Source organism: Sus scrofa, chromosome 15 (genome assembly GCF_000003025.6).
Source record: "Sus scrofa isolate TJ Tabasco breed Duroc chromosome 15, Sscrofa11.1, whole genome shotgun sequence".
Classification (NCBI taxonomy): Eukaryota; Metazoa; Chordata; class Mammalia; order Artiodactyla; family Suidae; genus Sus; species Sus scrofa.
The window spans coordinates 121623318-121643931 of record NC_010457.5 but is presented as its reverse complement, the minus strand read 5'-3'; the positions used below and the strand labels follow the sequence as shown (position 1 = coordinate 121643931).

At 58.3% G+C, this 20614-nt stretch overlaps 1 protein-coding gene across 1 annotated transcript; it reads right to left on the bottom strand.

Annotated features, from left to right (window-relative positions):
* SLC4A3 (solute carrier family 4 member 3) lies at window positions 378-14138 on the bottom strand. Its single transcript, XM_021075196.1, is given in 25 exon segments — window positions 378-713; window positions 1370-1543; window positions 1725-1894; window positions 2460-2672; window positions 2675-2712; window positions 3167-3333; window positions 3835-3924; window positions 4301-4519; window positions 4956-5150; window positions 5324-5472; window positions 5744-5962; window positions 6149-6374; window positions 6934-7118; window positions 7581-7680; window positions 8130-8313; window positions 8590-8725; window positions 9221-9401; window positions 9546-9694; window positions 11295-11494; window positions 11936-12048; window positions 12203-12297; window positions 12300-12479; window positions 13078-13243; window positions 13567-13709; window positions 13887-14138. Coding segments are annotated over 23 exon segments (3588 nt in total). The 5' UTR covers window positions 13205-13243; window positions 13567-13709; window positions 13887-14138; the 3' UTR covers window positions 378-635.

Genomic DNA, 20614 nt, shown 5'->3' with positions numbered 1-20614 from the left:
AAAAGAAAATAAACATTTTCTATTCTCCTCTGCAGCCCCACAGCCATTGGGACGCTCTGATTTCCCCACTGGCTGAAGCAGAGCAACCTCCTCCCTCCCCCCTCCCCCTTCCAAGCAGGGGCTGGCTTAACTGGGCATATGACCTTGAGCCAGACCTTGAGCCCCCAGATCCTCAACTGCACTTCAGGGGGGTTGCGGGGGATGATAAGGCCCCGCTCTGCCCCTCTGTGATCTTGATTCTCTCCCTTGCCCCTAAGAAATCTGTCCTTGCCTCAAACCTCCCCAATTTTGATGACCCTGAAAATAGAGTTCTTCCAATTCTTCCAATGCCAGACGGCTAAGTATGACCCGAGAAGCCAGAGATGGAACCAAGAAAGTGAGGCGGACACAAGACAAGGAGTGTGGTTATAATGAGCTCAAAGCCTGTGCCGGTCTGGTCTGTGAAAGGGCCTGGGTGAGACGAGGTCAGCGCCCCGGGCAGAGTCAGGGGGCCACTCTGGCCGTGGCATCAGTAGTGGTTCCAGGCACGTCTCTGGGTCATGAGGAGCCCGCTGGCCCTGGGGCTGGGCTCTGACTGGGGCCCAGGTGACAATCACTAAGGTGTCAGGGTCTCCAAGGGGCACCACGGTGGAGGGTCACACAGGCATGTGCAGCTCGTTGTACTCGTCCTGGCCGTCCTCATCAAAGTTTGGTTCAGCATCTTCGGAGTCCAGCTGCAGAAGGGAGTGGACGGTTGGGACAGGTGAGGAAGCAGACTCACCGCCTCCCATCCCCAGCTCCTCCTCCGGCCGGAAACCCTCAGTGCCCACAGACCTTTCCAGACCTCACTGTCTATAGGAACCATGGTCCCAGGTTGAAGAACTTGCCTCTGGCCAAAACCTTCAGGTCACACGCCCCCCTGCCCCCTCCCTGCAGCGGGACCTCCTAATAATAACAATAGCAGCTACGACCCAGAAGTGCTCTCCTGGGGCTCCAAGCTCCTGTGGTGCCTTGGTACACCGTGTGTGGGTGGCCGATTTTCAAAAAGATGTCCCTCCCTCTAGCTGACAAAAGCAGGGCTCAGGATGGATTCTGGTACCACCCTACCCCGACTCATCCCTCAGCTGCATGCATTTGTTCAGGACACAACCTGCACAGCAGTCTAGGGCAGCCTTGGACTTAACTTCACACCAAACCACCCTTCTCGTTGCTTTACCTGGACTCCGTGTTTAATCCTCACCACGATCCTAAAAGAGTGAATCTATGAGTAGCCCCATGATACACATGAGAATAAGATTGCAGAAGGTTAGGCAAGTTGCCTCTGGCCACACAACAGCAGAGACTGGCACCCAGGGCTCCCCTAAGATTGTCCCCAAGCAGCATCCCTTACCGCCTGCAGCTCCCTGTCCTGGAAGAGCCGGGGCAGAAGGCAACGCCTCAGAGGCACCGTGAGCAGCAGCACGAAGGGAAAGGCGAGGGAGGCGGCTGTGGACTTGACTACCCAGAGCAGGGCGATGCAGCCCAGTTGGATGCAGGTGAACAGGTGCATCCGCCAGGTCTTCACCTGGGGAACAGACCTCAGGTCTCACCACACAGCACCTGGCCTGCTCCCACATTTTGGGGGGGCTCCGTTCACCAGGTCCCAGCTTCTCCTCCACGATCATTCTGCCCATCTCTGGCCCGGGGCCTCCCAGGAACCCCTTCCCCCTTGCCCTGTCCCCCAGCTCCTTGCTTCCTGGCCCTACCTTGGTCACGTAGGGCTGTTCAGGATGGTGTTTTGCCGGCATGAGGATGAGCAACAGACGCTGGGACAGCTGGATACCAGACAGCGATGTGACCCCCATGTACAGGAAAATCCCAAAGAGCACGGCCAGTGGGATCCGGCGCAGCACAGCCCCCATGACGATGGACAGGCCTGGAGGAGGGGACACAGACCTACATGACCCCCCAGACAGTCCCAGAGGATGGACAGGCCTGGTGGGGAAAGGATGAGCTGGGCTTCATCACTCTGACCAAGAGAAGATGGAGCAGGAGGCGTTCCCATCGTGGCTCAGTAGTTAATGAATCCACCTAGGAACCATGAGGTTGCGGGTTCGACCCCTGGCCTTGCTCAGTGGGTTAAGGATCTGGCATTGCCGTGAGCTGTGTAAAGGCCGGCAGCTACAGCTCCGATTAGACCCCTAGCCTAGGAACCTCCATATGCCACAGGTTTGGTCCTAAAAAGACAAAAAAAAAAAAAGAGAGAGAGAGAGAGAGAAGATGGAGCGGAGCAGGATAGAGAACCAAGACAGAGGGCTCAAGAAAAAAGGCACATAAAATGTCAAGAAGCAGGTTGGTGGAGGGGGCGGTCAGAGCAGAGGCCAGTCATTTGGAAACTCAGAAGGGACCTGGGTCAAGCCTGAAAAGGAGAAAAGATTTAAGGTCCAAGAAGACAAGTCTGTGGGGTGGGGGCCAGACCCTCGAGAGGCAGATGCTCTCACCCACAAGGCTGGCGATGAGCACTCCAGTGACCCGCTGCTCCCGCACCTCCTGGATCTGGGGCTTGTCGCCGGGCGCAATGGCAGTGCGCATAACGGTCAGTGCATTCACGTGGGTGACCGAGCGGACAGTGGCGGCCGTGAGCCAGGGCAACCCAAAGAGCCCACAGAGCCCACCCAAAGAGCCGATGAGAAGCAGGTCCAAATGGAAGCCGAGCCTTTGAGTAGCCTCCGTGCCTTCTGGCTGACGATGAGCCTGCAGGGAGGGGACGGGAGGCGGGGGTGAGCGGCCAGCAGCGGGGCCAGGCGCACTCAGAGCAGAGACGGTGCAGTGGGGGAAGGACATGCAAAGCAGAGCTCTCCCAGGACCTGCCAGCTTCCTCTTTCAAGTTCTCAAATTGAAGTTCTCACATTGAAGCAAATTTGAGCCAAATTTCCATACTGCGGATATTTTAAACACCACAAAAGCCAGATGCCAGCTCTCACCACGTTGTGGTTTAACCAAAATGAGATACATATGAGCATCACTCAGTGAGAGAACACACTGCCAGGGTGTTCTGAGGACTGTCAAGTGCCACCCGCAAGTGGTGGTGGCAACAGACAGATACCACATCAAAGCACCACGGGCAAACCACGTCCCAGGTCCATGTACAGTCTGCTCCCCACTCCTCCCCTGCCTCTGCCGCCCAGGGTCCCCCCAGCCTCCTCACGCAGTGATCTGTGTCTCCATGAAGATCAGGATGAGGACCAGGAGGGCGGGCACGGCGGCTGCCACCATCATCCATGGCGGGAAAGGACGGGCACTGCCCAGGGGCGGGATGAACCACGTGCGCTTATGGGGGGAGGTCACTGAGAGCCCCGTGGGCACGGTCAGCTTCTGCACAGCCAGAAGAAAAACGAGGCTCAGGGACGCTGCCTCCCCACGCTAGGAACTCCCCCTGCAGCTGCTCCCACCCAGCTCCAGGGAATTTGGGTGTGAACAGGTTTGGGGAAAGTTAGTTTTGTGTCCTCAAGTCACTGTTTCTCCAAGGGTCCAGAAGGGAAGGGGGACATGATATACCCTCTCCCTGAGCCGCGGAGCTGCCAGGAGGCCTGATGTGGGGGCACCTGCCATTACGCCCCCAGCCCCATATGGGACGCAGCCGGGAGTCTTGACGGAGGGTCCCACCCGGCCCCAGCCTCTCTGGCTGGCTGGCCTCCTCAGCTGGACCACATGGCTGCTTCTGAAACCCCCAGCGCACCCACCTCTGTGCAGCCCCCACACAGAACGATTCCATTAGGAAAGCTGGGTTCCAGGCGATTGGCTGCTGGGGATATGACCTCCCTCTCAAGGCCCTGGGGCGAGAGCCAGCTGCCCGAGGGATGGGGACGCACTCACCTGGGTGTAGGTGTCCGTAATGGAGTAATCCACCAGGACCATCACCAGAATGGAGATGGGGATGCCGAAGTCCCCAATGATGCGGCGAGCCTTGAGAGAGGGGCCACGCGGGGGGTGGGAGGAAAGGCGGATGGAGGTGAAGGTCAGGAGACTAACATGGGGGTTTATTACGCGGACCCTTCTTGGGTCTGAGTGGGAGCCAGAAGTCCCACGACCTGTCCCTTTAAACGCCACAGGTGCCAGCCCCGCCCAGGAGGGCACTCCTCTCCCGACTGCACTTCTCTGAGGCTTCAGACAGTGGGGTGAGAGGGTGGGGGTGCACGGGCTTGGTTTGGGTCCACGGGTTGATCTTGACCGGGAGAAGGGGGCGGCCCCTTCTGGAGCGGCCCCTTCTGGAGCGGAGCCTAGCGGGAACTGAGGGAGATCCACGGGGGCTCCACAGGCCCCATTCCCGCCGGCCACACACCTTGCCACCCAGGAAGCGGCTGTTCCTGAACTTGCGGAGGAAGAAGGCAATGAGGAAGGTCCCGAGCATGAGGATGAGAGACAGCAGGGCCGTGTTGGGCTGGTTCCTGGGACTCGGCGGCCCCTCGGTGGAGGGCAGGGTGCTCCCATTCCGGTCCAGCCCCGCCTCCAGGGCTCCCTCCGGGGGGTAGAATGGCAGCAGTGGGTGCTCCGTGAACACCTGTGTGGGTTACAAGGCTGCCCTAGCGCTCACCTGGGCAAGTGACCCTGATTTCATACCATCAGTACACCTGTGAGGAGAGGGCTGGCCCCTCCCTGAGCTGCCCTCGTCACACAGGACATCCAGCTACACCCATAACCCTCCTCTGCATTCAGTGACCCAAGGACCCCTGGAGCACTGACCTGCTTCCATCACATACCTGAACAGGTGAAGCCTGGAGTTCAACCCTCTGGGTCTGACTCCCTGACCTTGAGCTTGGACCTCTCCTAGGGCATCCTCACCCTGCCTCCCCCACCCCCCGCCCCCCGCCCCCGCACTGCATCTGCACCCAAGAGGGCTTTCCTCCTTGTCCCCACACCCCTAGCCATGCTCTCCTTCCCAGGGCGCTGCCCAGCCCCTATCTACACCCACCCCCAAGACCTCTCTGGGCCTCCACCTTGTAGAGTTTGTGGAAGGTCTCATAGATGAAAATGAGTGAGATGAGGAAGGCGAAGATCTCCTGGGTGAAAGGCGAGATGTAGCGGACCAGGAAGCTGCCTTCCGCGGCCACCAGGGCAAGGACGAAGACCACCAGCCAGAGGCCAACCCACACCCGGCCCGTGAGGTACTCCAGGTCCTGGGCTCGGCAGAACTGAGGGCAGGAGGGGGGGGGGTCACCCACAGCCATCTGCCCTGGATGCCGGCGCCCCACGCACGGGCAGGAGGTGAACCCCAAGGGAGAGACGGCAGGGGCCCATCACCAAGGCCAGGGGCAAGGGATGGACCAGGCAGCCCCCAGGGAGGGAGAGGCGGGGTGGCGGGCACCTTGAAGAAGGCTTCTTCAAAGACAAGCAGAGGCCCAGAGAAGCCGACCACGAGCAGCGGCTGGGCTCCCAGCAGAGAGAAGAGGACGCCCAGCACAGCCGTGGACACGATCAGCTCAGAAACACCCATCAGCCCCTCCGTCTTCTCCCCTGGGGTGGGCAAAGGTCAGTGGGATGGCCCTGGCCTGGCTCCTTCCACGGGGCCCCTCCTCCTCATCTAGCTTCCCTACCTGGGGACCCAAGGAACGTGGAGCTGCCCCCCAGAGTGGCGGTTCCCAAGAGTGATCGCTGAGACCCCCGATCCAGCAGCTCCTTGTGAGGGCCACGCGGGAGGCAGTCCCCTCTCACCCACCCGCCCCCTGAGCTGATCGCTGGGACACCATGACCCAGAAACCCTGCTGGTGACGCTGAACCGCCTCACCTAGCAGCCCCCCGAAGGTGATGGCAGGGCTGAGGGCAGCAAAGTAGATGAAGAGCACGGCAGCCACGCACTGCGAGTGCAGCGCGTCCCGCAGGTCGCTGGGGTAGTGGGGGTACCGGCGCTTCACATCCCGGACGAGCCCCCCAAACACCGAGCCGGTCCGCAGCAAGGGGTCATCTTCAGGGGCTGCCTCAGAGCCCCCCAACTCCATTGACAGCTCTGGGGGAACAAGGGGCTGCTAGGCCATGGTTCATCCCAGCCTGGGACGCGGCACAGAGACTGGGTCAGGGAGGGAAGCCGGCACAGGGCTCAGGAGTCAGGAGAGGGGCTAGGGTCACAGCCTTGAGCGCTGTGGGGGGGGCCTGTGTGCTGCCGTGGGGGGCTCCGGGCCCCAAAGGGTCTGACCTTTTCCAGGGGCCGTGTAGCCGCCCTGAGTGGTCATTTCAACTTTGGTCTGCTCGCGCTCCCGCCGCTTCCTGAGCAGCTCGCGCTGGAAGGCAGCCACTGAGCGCAGCAGGTCCCGGCCCTCCACCTCGGACGGGGGGATCACGATGCTGCCGTCCAGGAACTCACTGATGGCGCTCAGGAGGTCCTGTCGGTCATCCGCCTGGTAGGCAGCCTCGTGGAACAGCTGGGGGCAGGAGACACAGGGGCTGAGCTCAAGGCCCAGGGAGACCCTGGGAGGGGGCTTCGGCGAGGAGGTATGTGTGGGGCCATCAGAGAACCAGAGGCAAGGTGGATGTGCAGCCACAGCCCTGAACACCAGCCCCACCCTCGAGAGTGCCCTCTATCCCCTGGGAACCTCCAGACTTGTCCACGATTCAGGGGCCATTCTGACTGGGGCATAGGTTGGTGAGTATTTTGAACCTTACCCCTGGCTAGAGGACCCTCCTGTCCAAGCCCAGAAGAATCCACCTCCCTTTCATGTCTCATGTCACATCCAAAACTTCAGAATGTGGGCTTCTTCTCCCCTGTATCTCCCTCCTCCTTCCACAGCCCCAGCCCAGGGCTTCCTTTCCTCCCTCAGCCAAGAGCTTCCTCCACCACTCAGGAGCGCTGTCCCCACCCAGGAGGGCCTCTAGCACCCCTGCATCCGTGGGCACCACTGGCTGCAGTGAAAGGGACAGGGAACAGGCAGGGCTCAGGGGCACAGGCCAAGAACACCCCATCCAAGGGGCTGCCAGACCCACCTTGTCAGACATGAGGGTGGCAATGGAACGCCCAAGCTCATGATAGTCAGTGCTGGTGTGGCTGGGCCCCAGCATCACAAAGAGAAAACGAACGGGCACAGGGACCTCAAGCACAGACTCCAAGAGTACAGCCTCGTTCAGGCGCACAAAGGCTGCCGCTGGCTGCTCCAAGAAAGGCACACAGCCTGGGGGGAGAGTAAGGCACAGGGTGCTGGGCAAAGGACAGCAGTCAAGGCAAGCCCTGGAGGGGATATCTGGGGGATCATGTACAGTTGAGCAGGTTGTGCACTGCATAAAGAAACCCCACTCTAAAAAAAAAGCTCTATTTCTTTATGTTTGTGTATTTCTAACAATTTACCAATGTTATTTCACCAATGTTATGAAAATCACAGGTATTAAGGAAGAAGTGTTTTCTTTCTAATTCTCACAAAGGTGCTATATGAACAGCTGTCCAAGATAGAAAACTGGACAGGCAAAGAGAGGATTAAGGAAGAAAGGGCTGGGGGCAAGATGGGTGGAGAGGAAGAGCAGGGGTAAGGTGGAAGCCTGGCTGGGGTGGAAGAGGCAGCCTACAGGCCAGAGGTCAAAACCATGGCAGAGGCACCCATGCCCCATAGCCCCTGCCCCCAGGGCCCAGCCCTCCTTACCCACGAGCACAACAGTAGCCTCAGCATCTTCAGGGATCTTCTCCAGCAGCTTCAGGCTTTTCCCCCGGTGACCATCTCCCCCAGGCATGTGGAGGGGCTTCTGAGGACGCAGAACTGGAATAGGGCTGGGACCCAGACCGCAGGCCGTGGCAGGCCCTCCCATCCTATGCTCCATGCCTGGACTCTGCCCTCCAAGCCCTGGATCTGGGCCTGCTTTCTCCTCCTCCACCCCCAGCCAAGGTTGAGACTACCGGTGATATGCCCCATATCAGGAGGGGACCAGCCCTGGGTCTAGAGCCCTCCTCCCAGCCCCCCTCCTCTCACCTCAGCCTTATCTTGTTTCAATGGCTCCCCTGGCTCTGCCCCGTCATCCCATTTAACTTCCTATTTCTCCAGGGCAGGGGTTCCTGTCTGCCATAGGTCCCCCCATGCCCAGTATGGTGCCAGGCATCCATCCTTCCTGATCCACCCAAGGAAGTCATCCGTGGCCTCCACGGAAACTGGAAGCCCTCTCTGTCCCCTAGCCCAGGTCAAAGCAAGGCGACTGACCTCCTTGGCCTCAGGGTCATGAGGCCAGAGCGGGGCTGGCTCCCCCAGGTCATCGGCCATGGTCGGCATGGCACCATCAGGGCCATGGCTGGGGGCTGGGTGATGATTCCCCAGGACCGAGTTCACGCTGGAGCTGGACGCGTTTCGGGGAAAGAAGCCACTTTCCTTGTCGTCGTTGGGATGGCTGAGGAGAAGGCAGAGGAGCCAGGGGAGGTTAGCAAGAGAGGCCTTTGTTGGACCCCTGGACATGAGAAGATGAGAAAAAGAGGGTTCCTTCCACCTTGGTATGAGAAGGAACTTTCTAATGGTTGGGACCGTCCAAAGAAAAACAAGGAACAAGCTCCCCATCATGCAGGGTCTTCAAGCAGAGGCTGGAAAGCCACTCGGGAGAATCTGTGCTCCTGGAAGGGCAGCTGAAGCCCCCCCTCCCCCACCCGCCGCAGGCACCCCACCCTGGCACCTGTGTTTCAGCAGCAGGGTGCGAAGGACACTGGCCCTGTCCTCCGGCCGGATCTGGTCAGACACAATCATTGTCTCCACCACGAGATGTGCGATGCCTGGCAGGGTGGTTTGCTCCAGGTCCAGGAGGGCAGCTCCTGGGGGCATAGTCAGGGAGCGGGGGGGGCACAGTCCCATCAGATAGGGAAAAAAAAAACTCACCCCCAGCAGCCTTGCTCCCCAAGGACCAGCAAATGTGCTGGGTGAGCCAAGCACTCAGTGTGCCCAGGTGGACACACAGTTCTATGGGGCCACAGCCCAGCCCGAGAGGGATGCAAAAAGGAGCACAGGGGTGAGGGCACAGCCCCTCCTCACCCAGAGAGGGAGTCAGCTGTTGGTTGACTGCATGTGGACGGACACCCACTGTGCCTCAGGTACCGTGCCAGGTTCCGGGGCATGGCCCCGTCCCTCAGAGCTTACAGCAGCTCAGGCAGCTGGGCCCCACAGTGCCCAAAGTGGCCACCAGACCTCGCCTGGCCCCAGGGCTCCAGGAAGTAGTCCCCACCCCAGAGCTGGGCGGCCTGGCCTAGGCTGAGCTCTGGGGTCTGTGAAGAGGGCATGCAGTGCCCAGGCCAGGCCGGCAGGGCCCCTACCGTGGGCAATGGTCCTCCGGAGCTCCAGCAGGCTGCGGAAGGAGAGCGAGGCCACATGGGGCTTTCCCCAGCGCTCCGTCTCTTCCTCCACGTCCTCCTCAAACTTGATCCATCGGGCCGTCTCCCGCCAGTGGGGCTCCTGGCTGCGGTCCAGCATCAGCTCGTTCAGCTCCACAAACACCTGGGGTGGGAGCCAAGGGTGAGGGCCTGGGGGCCGCCGGGTGGGACCAGCTGTCCTGGGGACGTGGCCGCAGGCCAGGCAGGGAGGGAGGCGGGGAGGAGAGGCTGGAGGAAGCCAAAAGCCCTCCCCCTCGGGGTCCGGTACCTCATGAGGCCTCCGGTCCAGCTGCTTCTTCTTCTTCTTCCTGCGCAGGATGGGGGCCAGGCCGCCGGGGCTGCCCCTCCCGCCCTGCGTCCGAGACGGCTTCTTTACCAGATGCCGCCGCACCCCAGGGTTATCCTCCAGCCGGTGACCTGCGGAGAAGGCGGGCTTGGCAGTCCCGGGACTCCAGCTCAGGGCCTCAGGGTCACGGCAGCCCCTGCAGCACTGCCCAGCCAGTCTACTTGGAGAAGCCACAGTCACCCGGGGGCCACGCTGACAAAACCACATCGTCCAGCATGGCCATTTCACAAATTAAGAGACTGAGGCCCACAGAGGGGAAAGGACAAGTCCAGTGTCACACAGGGCACCCCTGGCGAAGCCACCGTAAAAAGGCAGATCCCCACCTCTGTCCACAGCCCCGCCATGGCCACTGCTTCTCACTCTGCCGCACCATGAGCCCCAGTAAGTTGCCAGGCCCTGAGCCCTCAGCGCTTTCCCTGGGCCCTCTCGGTACCCATGCCTCCCCCACGGGTACCCATCCAGGCAGACTCGGGCACAGCTTCTCTCCCTCCCTTCCTCCCCTCCTTGCAGGCCAGCAGCTGGCAGAAGGCAGCCGTCCAGTTACTCACAAGCCGGTCCCCCCGCCATGGGGCTCAGCAGGCCCCTGATGGATTCCCACAGGTCATAGTCCTCAAGGTCCAGCACGAACATCTCTAAGTCCTCTGAGACCAGGGAGTCTCGAGGGCTGGGGGCCGGAGCCCACCCAGGGCTCTGGCCCTCAGTGTCCCCGGGCCCGGGGCTCGGTGCACCATTGGACTCTGTGCCCTCCTCCAGCGGGCTCGTCATTTCCCCAATGGCCAAGGCCACAACCCCTGCTCCCTCCGAGGCAGAAGCCTGGACCGCAGTGGTCTCTGTCCAACCAGAAAGTGGCCGGGCCTCCAGACCCCGACTCCCCAAGTCCCCAAGCCTGCTTCCTCCTGCTTCCAGCCCTCACCCTGGGTCTGTAAACACGCCCTCCCCCCGCCCCCCATCCCGCTGCCACCGCTGCTGCTGCTGCTGCTGCTGCTGCCGCTGCCATCGGATTGTTCCTGTCCCTGTCCTCAGGCCCTGGCAACTTTCCATGACGTATTGAGCTCCAGCCCTCCCCCGCCCTCCCCCCCAAACACTGTGGTTCCAAGGGGGAGGAGGGCGGGGTCTGCGATGCCCCTGGCCTGGGCACAGAGCCCTGTGGGTGATGACAGGTGGCACAGAAACCAGGGCACTGATAAGATGGAAGGAATGTGCCGAGATCACAGCCAGGCCCGGCCAAGGGTGGTGTCGGGGGAATGGGGGGCCCCTGACATGGGGAGGGGCAGGGCCTGGAAGAGTTGCTAGGACTCAGGGGGCTGGTTCAAATCGGGTAAAAAGAGTTTGCCCCGGAAAGAGGAGCTTCAGAGGCCGGGGCGGGGGTGGGGTACAATGATGTCTCCAATCGTCGCATGGAAGAAGGGCTGCCTTTTTCCGGGGGTGACTCAGAGGACACAATCAGGACGGAAGGGCATAGGTGTCATGAGGGGAAATCTCAGTTCTGGCACTGGAAGAGTGGCTTGGTGAGGTAGTGAGCTCCCCGTCACTGGCCACATTCCAACAGACAGGAATACCACAGAGGGGCTCAGCCCTGGGCGGGGGAGAACGCTGAGTCCCTCCAAGGTCCCTCACACACTGGGCATCCCTGGGAGCAGACCATGGGGGCTGCCAGAGGGTGTCACTCACTCTTCATGTCGTCCAGGTCCGCGGAGCCCAGCATCTGGGCCTCTGCCTCATCAGTGGGCACCTGCTGCTCCGGACCACCCAGGCTGCCCAGGGCACTGCCTGGGCACAGCCGCTCCCGCAGGTCATAGCTGGCCGATGGGCTCCACGGCCGGCTCTTCTCTCCAGCGACTCGGGAGACTCGGGCCCGGGGACTAGGGGAGCTGAGGAAGCAAGATGGCAGCCTTGGACTTGGCAGGTAACCTTGGTGGAGATGGGCCAGGTTAGGGGTTTCCTGTGCCCTCCCCCAGCTTGGGAGGGGGCCAAAAGTGGCCCCCTGGGAACTAAACACGGGCTCCTCCTGGGCAGAGAAAAAGCTCACCCCTACTTTCTTGCCCCCATCACACTGGCCCCCAAGTCCTCTTTGTCCCCATCCTCCTCTTCCCTCAAATAACCTCCCTCTCCTGGAGGACCCTCCCTGCACGCCCTCCGGTTCCCTTGTCCTTGTCCATCATGCGGACAGAGAAGGGGCACACTCCCCGCCCCCATCTCCTCTGTCCCCACGCCTCTCCTCCTCGCTTATTCTCTGGGTTCAGAGCTGGGGACACTCCCCAAGGTCAGGAAGGAGCCTGGGACCTGCTCTGGGCTGAGCTGGGAGCCAGTACCTGACCGAGTGCTGGGGGCTCGCGTCGGAGCGTGGGACCACCGAGGGCAGGGGCTTGGCGAAGGCGGCCCTCCCCGAGAGGGGGCTGTCATCCTCGTCACTTCCAATGGAGAACTGCGGATGGACCGCACACGCCTTGGGTCCCTGCCCCGACTCAGCTCCAACCCCCCACTTGGCCCTGCCTCGATTGCCCGCTGCCAGGCCTCCCTCCCTTCCTGCCCGCACCCCCGCCTTGAGCAGCCAGCCCCCCTTTAGGGGGAGACCCTACCTTTGCCTTTGGTGGGGACCCTGAGGGTGGGGGCTCCGAAGGTTCCACCTCAGATTCCCCCTCCTCTTCCTCCTCCTCTTCCTCCTCCTCATCCCGCCGTTGCCTCCCTCTTCCTGGATGGGAGGGGTCCCCTCGGAGGGGGGCGCGGAGGTTTTCTCTTTCTTCCTTTTCCTCCTGGTTTGCCGGGCAGAGGTGGGGGGCAGTCGCCGCAGCTTGTGGGGCGGAGGCAGGCGCGCCGAGAGCGGGTGGTGGGTGTGGTGGGATGTGTGCCGGTGAACTGGGGGGGAGGGTGCAGGAGAGCCGGTTGGGGCCCCACAGCTGAAGGGAGCCCCTCGCCCCCCCAGGGACACACACACCTTGTTCTAGCTCAAGGCCTCTAACAAGGGCACCCTAGTCCTTCCTCCAGGGTCAGGCTCCTCCCAACACCTGTATCATAGCCTGTCATGGGCAAGGCCTGGTAGAGCAGAGAGATGGAGAGGGGATGTCACGGCAGGGGGTCGGGGGATGAGAGGATACAGCAAGGAAGGGAAAGGGAGAGTCGCAGAGCTCAGGAGGGGAGAGGAGGTGGCAGAGAGAAGAGAACAGAGGTGGCAGAGTGTGACAGCCTTGGGACGATGAAGGTCACCAAGAGAGTCCTCAGGCCCATCTCCCTACCTCTCCCCTGTGTCTCGGGCCCCCGCTCCCCTGACAGGCAGACAGGTGATGGGTGAGTGAGGCAGGATGACTTAACATGGCATGGTGGCCCAGCACAGCGTCCAGCACAGCGTCCAGCATAAGATGGCACCGGGTGACCAAGCCAGTGGTGAGCACGGTGATGGTGGCAATGAAGATGATGGTGGTGAGGCGGCCACGCTAGGGGTCCCCAGGCTACCCACACTCAAAGTCCCGCTCGCTGTAGCTGCGGCTGGGCTTCTCAGGGTCCCAGGCCGGAGGCTTGCTGATGAGGTCCCCAAACCTGCTCACGGCCAAGGTCTTCCCCAAGTCATCATCCTCCTCCTCCATGTCTGGACTCAGAGGGGGCTCCTCCAAGGGCACCCGGACCTGCAGACTCAGACAGCTTTCCTAAGCACCCTTGACCCATGATCACCCCACACCCACCCCAATTCAAGCCCCGGCAGATTCCATCTTCCATTCCCTGTGGCCCAAGAAGGGGTCAACCTCCCAGGCTTCTTGGGTTTCCCAGGAAGAGAAGGGGCAACAGCTCCGAAAAATAACCTGTAAGACCCCCTCTTTCCCCATATCCCAAGCCTAGCTCCATCCCTGTGTCTGGGGTCCCAGGACTGATCAGAAGACACCCCCCCCACCCCGCCCCGCTTCCTCCTTGAGGTCCCTCCCCCTCCTCCGACCCTGCGAGCCTCAGTCACCTGGGGTAGGGGGAGGCGCCCCCGGGCGGCGGGATCACTCCGTTGGCCATGTCCGGAGAGGTGGCTTGGAAGGCTCTGACTCACTGAACGACCCGTGGCCCGGGTGAGAAGAAGGGGGCGCTGCGGGGACCTAGTGGGAAACCCTGGAGAGGGAAGGCGGGGTCAGAAGCCTCGCGCCGCCGCCCCCACCCCCTCCCCGGAGCCCGATGCCCGATGCCCGATGCCCCTCCAGCCCGCCCGAGCACCCTTAGAGGCCCCGCTACGCCCGAAACACCCAGGGCCCAGCCCGGGCCGCCGCGCGCCGCCCCGCCCTGCGGTACCTCTGGGCTCCGGGCCTGCCGGGCCCGGGCCGGCCGCCGCGCCCCATCTCCCTCCTGCGCTCGCTCCGGGGCCTGTCGCCGCGCAGGGTGGACGGCCGGGAGGCGCCCGCGGCCGCGGAGAGCCTGGCGGGCCGGGCGGACGCAGGCGCCGGAGCCCGCAGCCCCGCGGCTCCACCTCCTCGCGCTCAGCTCTGCAGCTCCGCCGCCGCCGCCGCCGCCGCCGCCGCGGGGCCGCACAATGGGAGCGGGCGGGCGGTGACTCACCCCGCACCCGCCGGCCCGGCCCCCACGCGCGGGCCCCCGCAGGACCCCACCTGCTCCCCCAGCCCCTTCTCCCGCACCCCACGCGTTGCCGGGGGCGGGGGCGCCGCTCCCCACGCCCACAATCCCGAGATTCACGCACCACCTTGCTTTTCGCCTCCTCTCCCTGCAAGAGCCCTGGAAGCGACCCCTCCGCAGACGCCAGCCCCTCCAACGTCGGAAACTGAGCTTCGCAGAGCCGGGGAAGCACCCACCACCTGTTCTGTCGATCCCGACAGAGCCCCAGATGCCGGCCTTCTGCCACTAGGCACCGCCCAACGTTTGACCTTGGCAGTTACCTCCCCTCCCTGGGCCTCGGTTTCCCCTTCGTAGCCAGCGGGGCCTGGGCATCGGAGTGTTCGAAAGTTCCGTCGAGCTGTAGGATTCTGTGGCTCAGTTTCCAGACCCCCTCTCTCCCTCTTCCACTCCCTGAGGTCACAGCCCCTTTTCCAAGCGGAAAGGTCTTTGAAAGGAAGGACTGAATCCCAGTTTGACCCTCTGGGGTCTGGCTGAAACCGGACACCTAGCACAATGCCGTGTCCCTAACAGTCCCTCCATGATATTTGTTGAAGCCACGTCCCTGAATCCTTAGGCGAACTTAGGAGGATGTGGGGGGAGAACCCAGGATGCAGCTGAAGACAGGGAGGGTGGAACTGGCCAGGCCCAGGAGAGGGAAACCAAGCCTGCCCCAGGCACAGGGTGATGGACTCTGTGTGGGGGAAGAGGTTTAACCCTGTGACCTTGGAAATGTAATTTACCCTCTCCCGGCCCTGCCCTCACCTGGGTCTCAGCTCAACCCAAAGGCACATTTTTCTTTGCCTCTCTTATGACTACATCATTTCTCACCGTCTCCATCCTTGAATCCTAGAATTAACAACCACAATCATTTCATTACCTTAAATTTAGATACAAACCCCTCGGATATTTGTATTCTCATGAGCACACAACAGCCCTCCTCGGCATAGAGCATCTTGATCATATTTGACAGGTGAGAAAAACAAGGTTCCGAAAGTTTAAATGACTTGCCCAATGTCCAAGGCTTGTGGGAAGGCGGCATGGCTGAGAATCAAACCCAAGGGCTTCTGGCTTCATGTCTAATGTTTATCTGCATGTGCTACAGGGACCCCCCCCACCCCCCCACCTTGGTTGCCTGCCCACTGCTGTGAAACCTTCCCTGCCATGAGCACAGGCTGAAACATACGCCTCACTTCCCAGGTGAACTTTTTAAGGAGACTGCATCTTTGCTACTATAGAAGCCATACAGGGGCGTGATCAGGCAGTGCAAGCACATAGCCCAGCTCTGCCATTGATAACTGCATGACCTTGAACAAGTTATTTACTCTCTATGAGCCTCAGATTCCCCATCTGCAAAATGGCAACAATAGCAGGGTTATTGAGAGGATGACAAGAGTTCATCTGTGTGAAGCACTTGGAAGAGTATCTGGCACACAGTCAGTGCTCGAGAAATATTGTTCCTTTTCATATCACTACGAATCAAAGAGAAGCCACCAGAAAGGCTCAGGTAACTTGCAGTTTGAAAAATGATGAAATGTACACGCACGAAATAAGTGGAGGCTGGTTTATATCTCAAAGGGCAGGAAGTCTTCCAGCCAAATTGAGGATCCCAACCACACCTATTCAAAGAAAACAGAAAGATCCAGGACAGCTTTTCCTCCACGAGGGTAGATTCAGACTGTCCTTGGCCAATGACCCATTCTTTACACTTGTATTCCTAACGTGGCCAGCTGAAGAGTTTCTGCAAGAAAGTAGGGGGTGGGTTCAGGTAGCCCCACGTTGTCACTGAGCCTTGCCTGGAATTCTGTCTTTCCAAGAGTATCTCCTCCCTGCTGCCCAGAACAGAGCACTCAGTGTGCTATGCTGTCCACTGGCCTCGTGGTAAGACCTTATTTTATTTTTACAAGAGAAGTAGCATGGCTTTGAGAAAGAGCCCAGACTCTAGAGTTAGAGATGCTATATACAAGTACCAGTTCAGTGCTTGGCACAGAGTAAATGCTCAATAAATGTCTTTTTTGTTTTCTTCTTAGGGCCACACCTGCGGCATATAGAAGTTCCCAGGCTAGGGGTCCGATCGGACTCCAGCTGCCAGCCTACACCAATAGCTCACAGCAACACCAGATCCTTAACCCACTGAGTGAGGCCAGGGATCAAACCTGCATCCTCATGGATACTAGTTGGGATCGTTACTGCTGAGCAATGGTGGGAACTCCCAAATGTCATTCTTCTTATTTACTATCAATTACTCTGCAGGGGGTTATCCCATCATAAGCCATGTGTTCCTCAGTAAACCTGGACTCAGCTTTGAAATAGACCTAGTCCCAGGACAGCACCGCCCTGAAGTTTCTCTCGCCCCTCGGAGCCCACCTTTCTTTCGGCTCCAGAGGTGCAGATTCATCTGTGCTAGGATGACATTTTGATCATGAGATATGACCTAGGGCCTTTCACTCTCCTCCCCCCATTCCCACTGAGCTGTTAGCTTTAGATTTTGTTGCTTTGGAAGAAAGCTGGCAAGCCTTTCTGCCTTTTGTTCATCCAGAGCCAAAGTCTCTGAAAACCTAGGGAGGTTTGCAGAGGAGGAAAAAGAAAGGGTTAGCAAGACCCAAAGTGTCTTCCCAGAAGTTGGGGGAGAGTTGAGGGGGGTGGAGGATTTTGTCCTCTCCAATCTGCAAAGTAGAAGGATGGCCCCCCCCAACCAGACAACCTGAGATGTGGGGGAGGGGGAGATCAGTGAGTCCTGCCAGCCCCAGGCGATGGGGGCTTGAAATAAAAGGTTGTTTTGAAAGTGTTGCAGTGTTTCCTGCACTCCCAAGTGTGTAAACCAAGAGCCACACACTCACGCTACACTCCACGCCAGGTGTTGGGTTGTATTTATTTATTTATTTTTGGCTTTTTAGGACCGCACCCATGGCATATGGAGGTTTCTAGGCTAGGGGTCTAATCGGAGCTACAGTTGCCAGCCTATGCCACAGCTCACGGCAACGTCAGATCCTTAACCCACTGAGCAAGGCCAGGGATCAAACCTGCAACATCATGGTTCCTAGTCGGATTCATTTCTGCTGCACCATGATGGGAATTCCGGGTGTTGGGTTTTACATCAGTGAAGAAAACCTGACATGGTCCTGCCCTTGGGCAGGTTACACACAACAAACAAGCAAATACATAAATTGATAATTATGAAACATAGCAAGTGCCGGGGGGCAGGGGGAGCACGTTTATAGAGAACATCCAGGTGGTATAGTTAAGCACATGCTCTGTAAGGAGGGGACAATTAAACAAAGACCTGAATGGTACAAAGAATCAGCCAGGCAGCGAGGGGTGTGTCGGGGAAACAGGAGAGGGGACGGCATTCCAGGCAGAAGGAAGAGCACAGGAAAGTCCCTGTGGCAGGAAAGAATGGGATCTGTGCGGTTATTTGGGTGCTGAGGATCTGGATCCTGGTAGGATATGGTATCCTCAGAACCTGGTGCCACAAGGGGACAGATTGAGAAGGACCAGAGGGTGAACCAGGGTGGGCGTTCTAGAAGGTTTAAGATGCAATACAGTGTCAGCGAAAAAGAAAGAGGGCCCGAGTTTTGAGATCCAGTCATCCATTCAGTGAGCATCACCTGTCTTAACCTGAGCCCCAGCTTCCTCGCCTGTAAAAAGAGAGATCAGGAGTTCCCGTCGTGGCGCAGTGGTTAACGAATCCGACTAGGAACCATGAGGTTGCAGGTTCGGTCCCTGGCCTTGCTCAGTGGGTTAACGATCCGGCGTTGCCGTGAGCTGTGGTGTAGGTTGCAGACGCGGCTTGGATCCCTCGTTGCTGTGGCTCTGGCGTAGGCCGGTGGCTACAGCTCCGATTCAACCCCTAGCCTGGGAACCTCCATATGCCGTGGGAGCGGCCCAAGAAATAGCAACAACAACAAAAAAAGACAAAAAAAAAAAAAAAAAAAAAAGAGATCACACTTTTCCTGCAGGCTTGTACCAAGTGCACTGATGTGAGTGAAATGATTCGTACAAGGCAGATGCTCCAAAATGGCCATTATGATGATATTCTCCTACTACAATCTTTCCCATCCTCAGGACCCAGCTCCCGGTGCCTTGTCTCACTCCCTCCCGGGGCAGTAAGCTCCCTGAGAGCTGGAGCATGTATGTTTCATCCTCCTATCCCACCCCCTCTGCTCGCAGAGAGGCTGGCACGCTTTATGAGCTCAATAATACCTGTGGCCATGAAGGCAAGCACACAAGTAATTATAGTAACTAATAAACTGAAGAATGTTTTTGTGCAGGGCATAGAAGTCACTGAGTCCAAGGTGATCAAATGACCGAGGATGGGCCAGGAAAAAACATGCCATGGCTTGCTTGCATCTCTGGCAATGTCTGAGGCTCCCTCCGAAGCACACTGGAGAAACAGTCACTGGGAAACACCCGGGCAGGAAGGTGTGGGCTTTCCCTCTCTGCTTACAAAGGGCATTTCTAGGCAACAAAAGCAGGTCCTAACACCTAACAGGCAGGTTATTTTAAAACAAACAAACAAACAAAAAAAACCCACAGCATTTATTTAATTTACAGTTCACATAGCACTTATATGTACATCATGGGACTCAACAATTTTGTGAATTGGATACGACATTGATTAATTTCATCTCCTCACTGTAGAAAAAAGAGCCAAGGATCAGCAAGGGGCAAGTAAGTGGCTTGCCTGTGGTTAAACAGTGAGAGACGCAAAACTCAGGCATAATCCTGGATTTTTTTGGCTCTAATCCCCTGTGCCTTTTCCTCTATGACCATCACACCCACTGACTCTTGAGTACGAGGATTCAAAATGCAGAAAGCAGCCACACAGAACCTGGACTGAAGTTCCAGCCACAGCTCATCACTCTGGGTGGCATCTTGGCAAAGGAGGAGGAAGGACGTCACCCCTCACTCCCTGTGAAGTGACTCATCAGCAAAGGTGGACCCTCTTCCATTGAGAAAAAGGAGGCGAGTCTCCAAGCTGACCTGCTCCCCCTCTTCCAAAGTCTTAGAAATTGAAGTTTACACCACTCAGCTTGGCCACTGACCATACCACCCCCCAAAAGGGCCTCATAGAAGTTTTTAATATAATTTTTGAATCAAAATACATTGAGATTTAAAAATATCTCTCAGCTAAAATGTAAAACAAAAACAAACACCTCAGAGCTCCCTGACGGCACAGTAGGTTAAGGATCTGGCATTGTCACTGCGGTGCTCGGGTTGCAGCAGTGGTGCCAGTTTGATCCTGGCCAGGGAACTTCCGCATGCTGTGGATGTGGCCAAAATGAACCAAAAAAACCCACCTCAGTATCACCCCTCTTCCCCTTCTGCCTAACATCTTCAACCCCCCACCACCAATATCCATTTATTCCCTCCAGAATGTATTCACACAAATATTTATACAAATGTATTTATTTATTTATTTTCCTTTTAGGGCTGCACCTGTGGCATATGGAAGTTCCCAGCCTAAGGGTTGAATCATCTGAGCTGCAGCTGAGGCCTATGCCACAACTGCAGCAACAAAGGGCCCAAGTTACATCTGTGACCTACACCGAAGCTTACAGCAATGTTGGATCCTTAACCTACTGAGCAAGGCCAGGGATCAAGCCACAGTGAACCACAATAGGAACGCCTACACAAATTTATTTACACAAATGTGAATATATATTTTACCTCCCCCCCAACCTGGTTTCTATAGAAAATGCAGCATAGGAGTTCCCGTCGTGGCACAGTGGTTAATGAATCTGACTAGGAACCATGAAGTTGCAGGTTCGATCCCTGCCCTTGCTCAGTGGGTTAAGGAGCTGGCATTGCCGTGAGCTGTGGTGTAGGTCGCAGACACGGCTCGGATCCCACGTTGCTGTGGCTCTGGTGTAGGTCGGCGGCTACAGCTCCAATTAGACCCCTAGCCCAGGAACCTCCATATGCCACGGGAGCAGCCCAAGAAATGGCAAAAAGCCAAAAAGCCAAAAAAAAAAAAAAAAAAAAAAAAGAAAGAAAAAGAAAATGCAGCATAGTACTCATATATAATCACAGGGAAAGAATCTTTTCCCTCTGCTACCTCAGGCCTTCACTGCCAGCAAGCCCAAGGCCAGACAGGTCATCGATAAACCCTCGTTGGAGCAGAAAAGCCAGACTGAGAAGACAAATCCATCTCTGAGGTCAGTCCAGGTGTGTAAGGTAAGTCCCGCCAACTGATATCTCTGTACAGGTGTCAGTGGCAAAGCTGCCCTAGTTGCTCAGGGTGTGGCAGGGTCCGAAGAGGAAAAGTGTCCCAGCACCTAAAGGTCAGAGACACCCAGGAGTGGTAATGGCCTTGGCTGGCAACACCAGCATCTCTGTCTCCGGCTCACCACACAAAGAACACCCGCAGGACAAAGGGTGCAGAGGACATGGTTGAATTGTTACAGAAAACA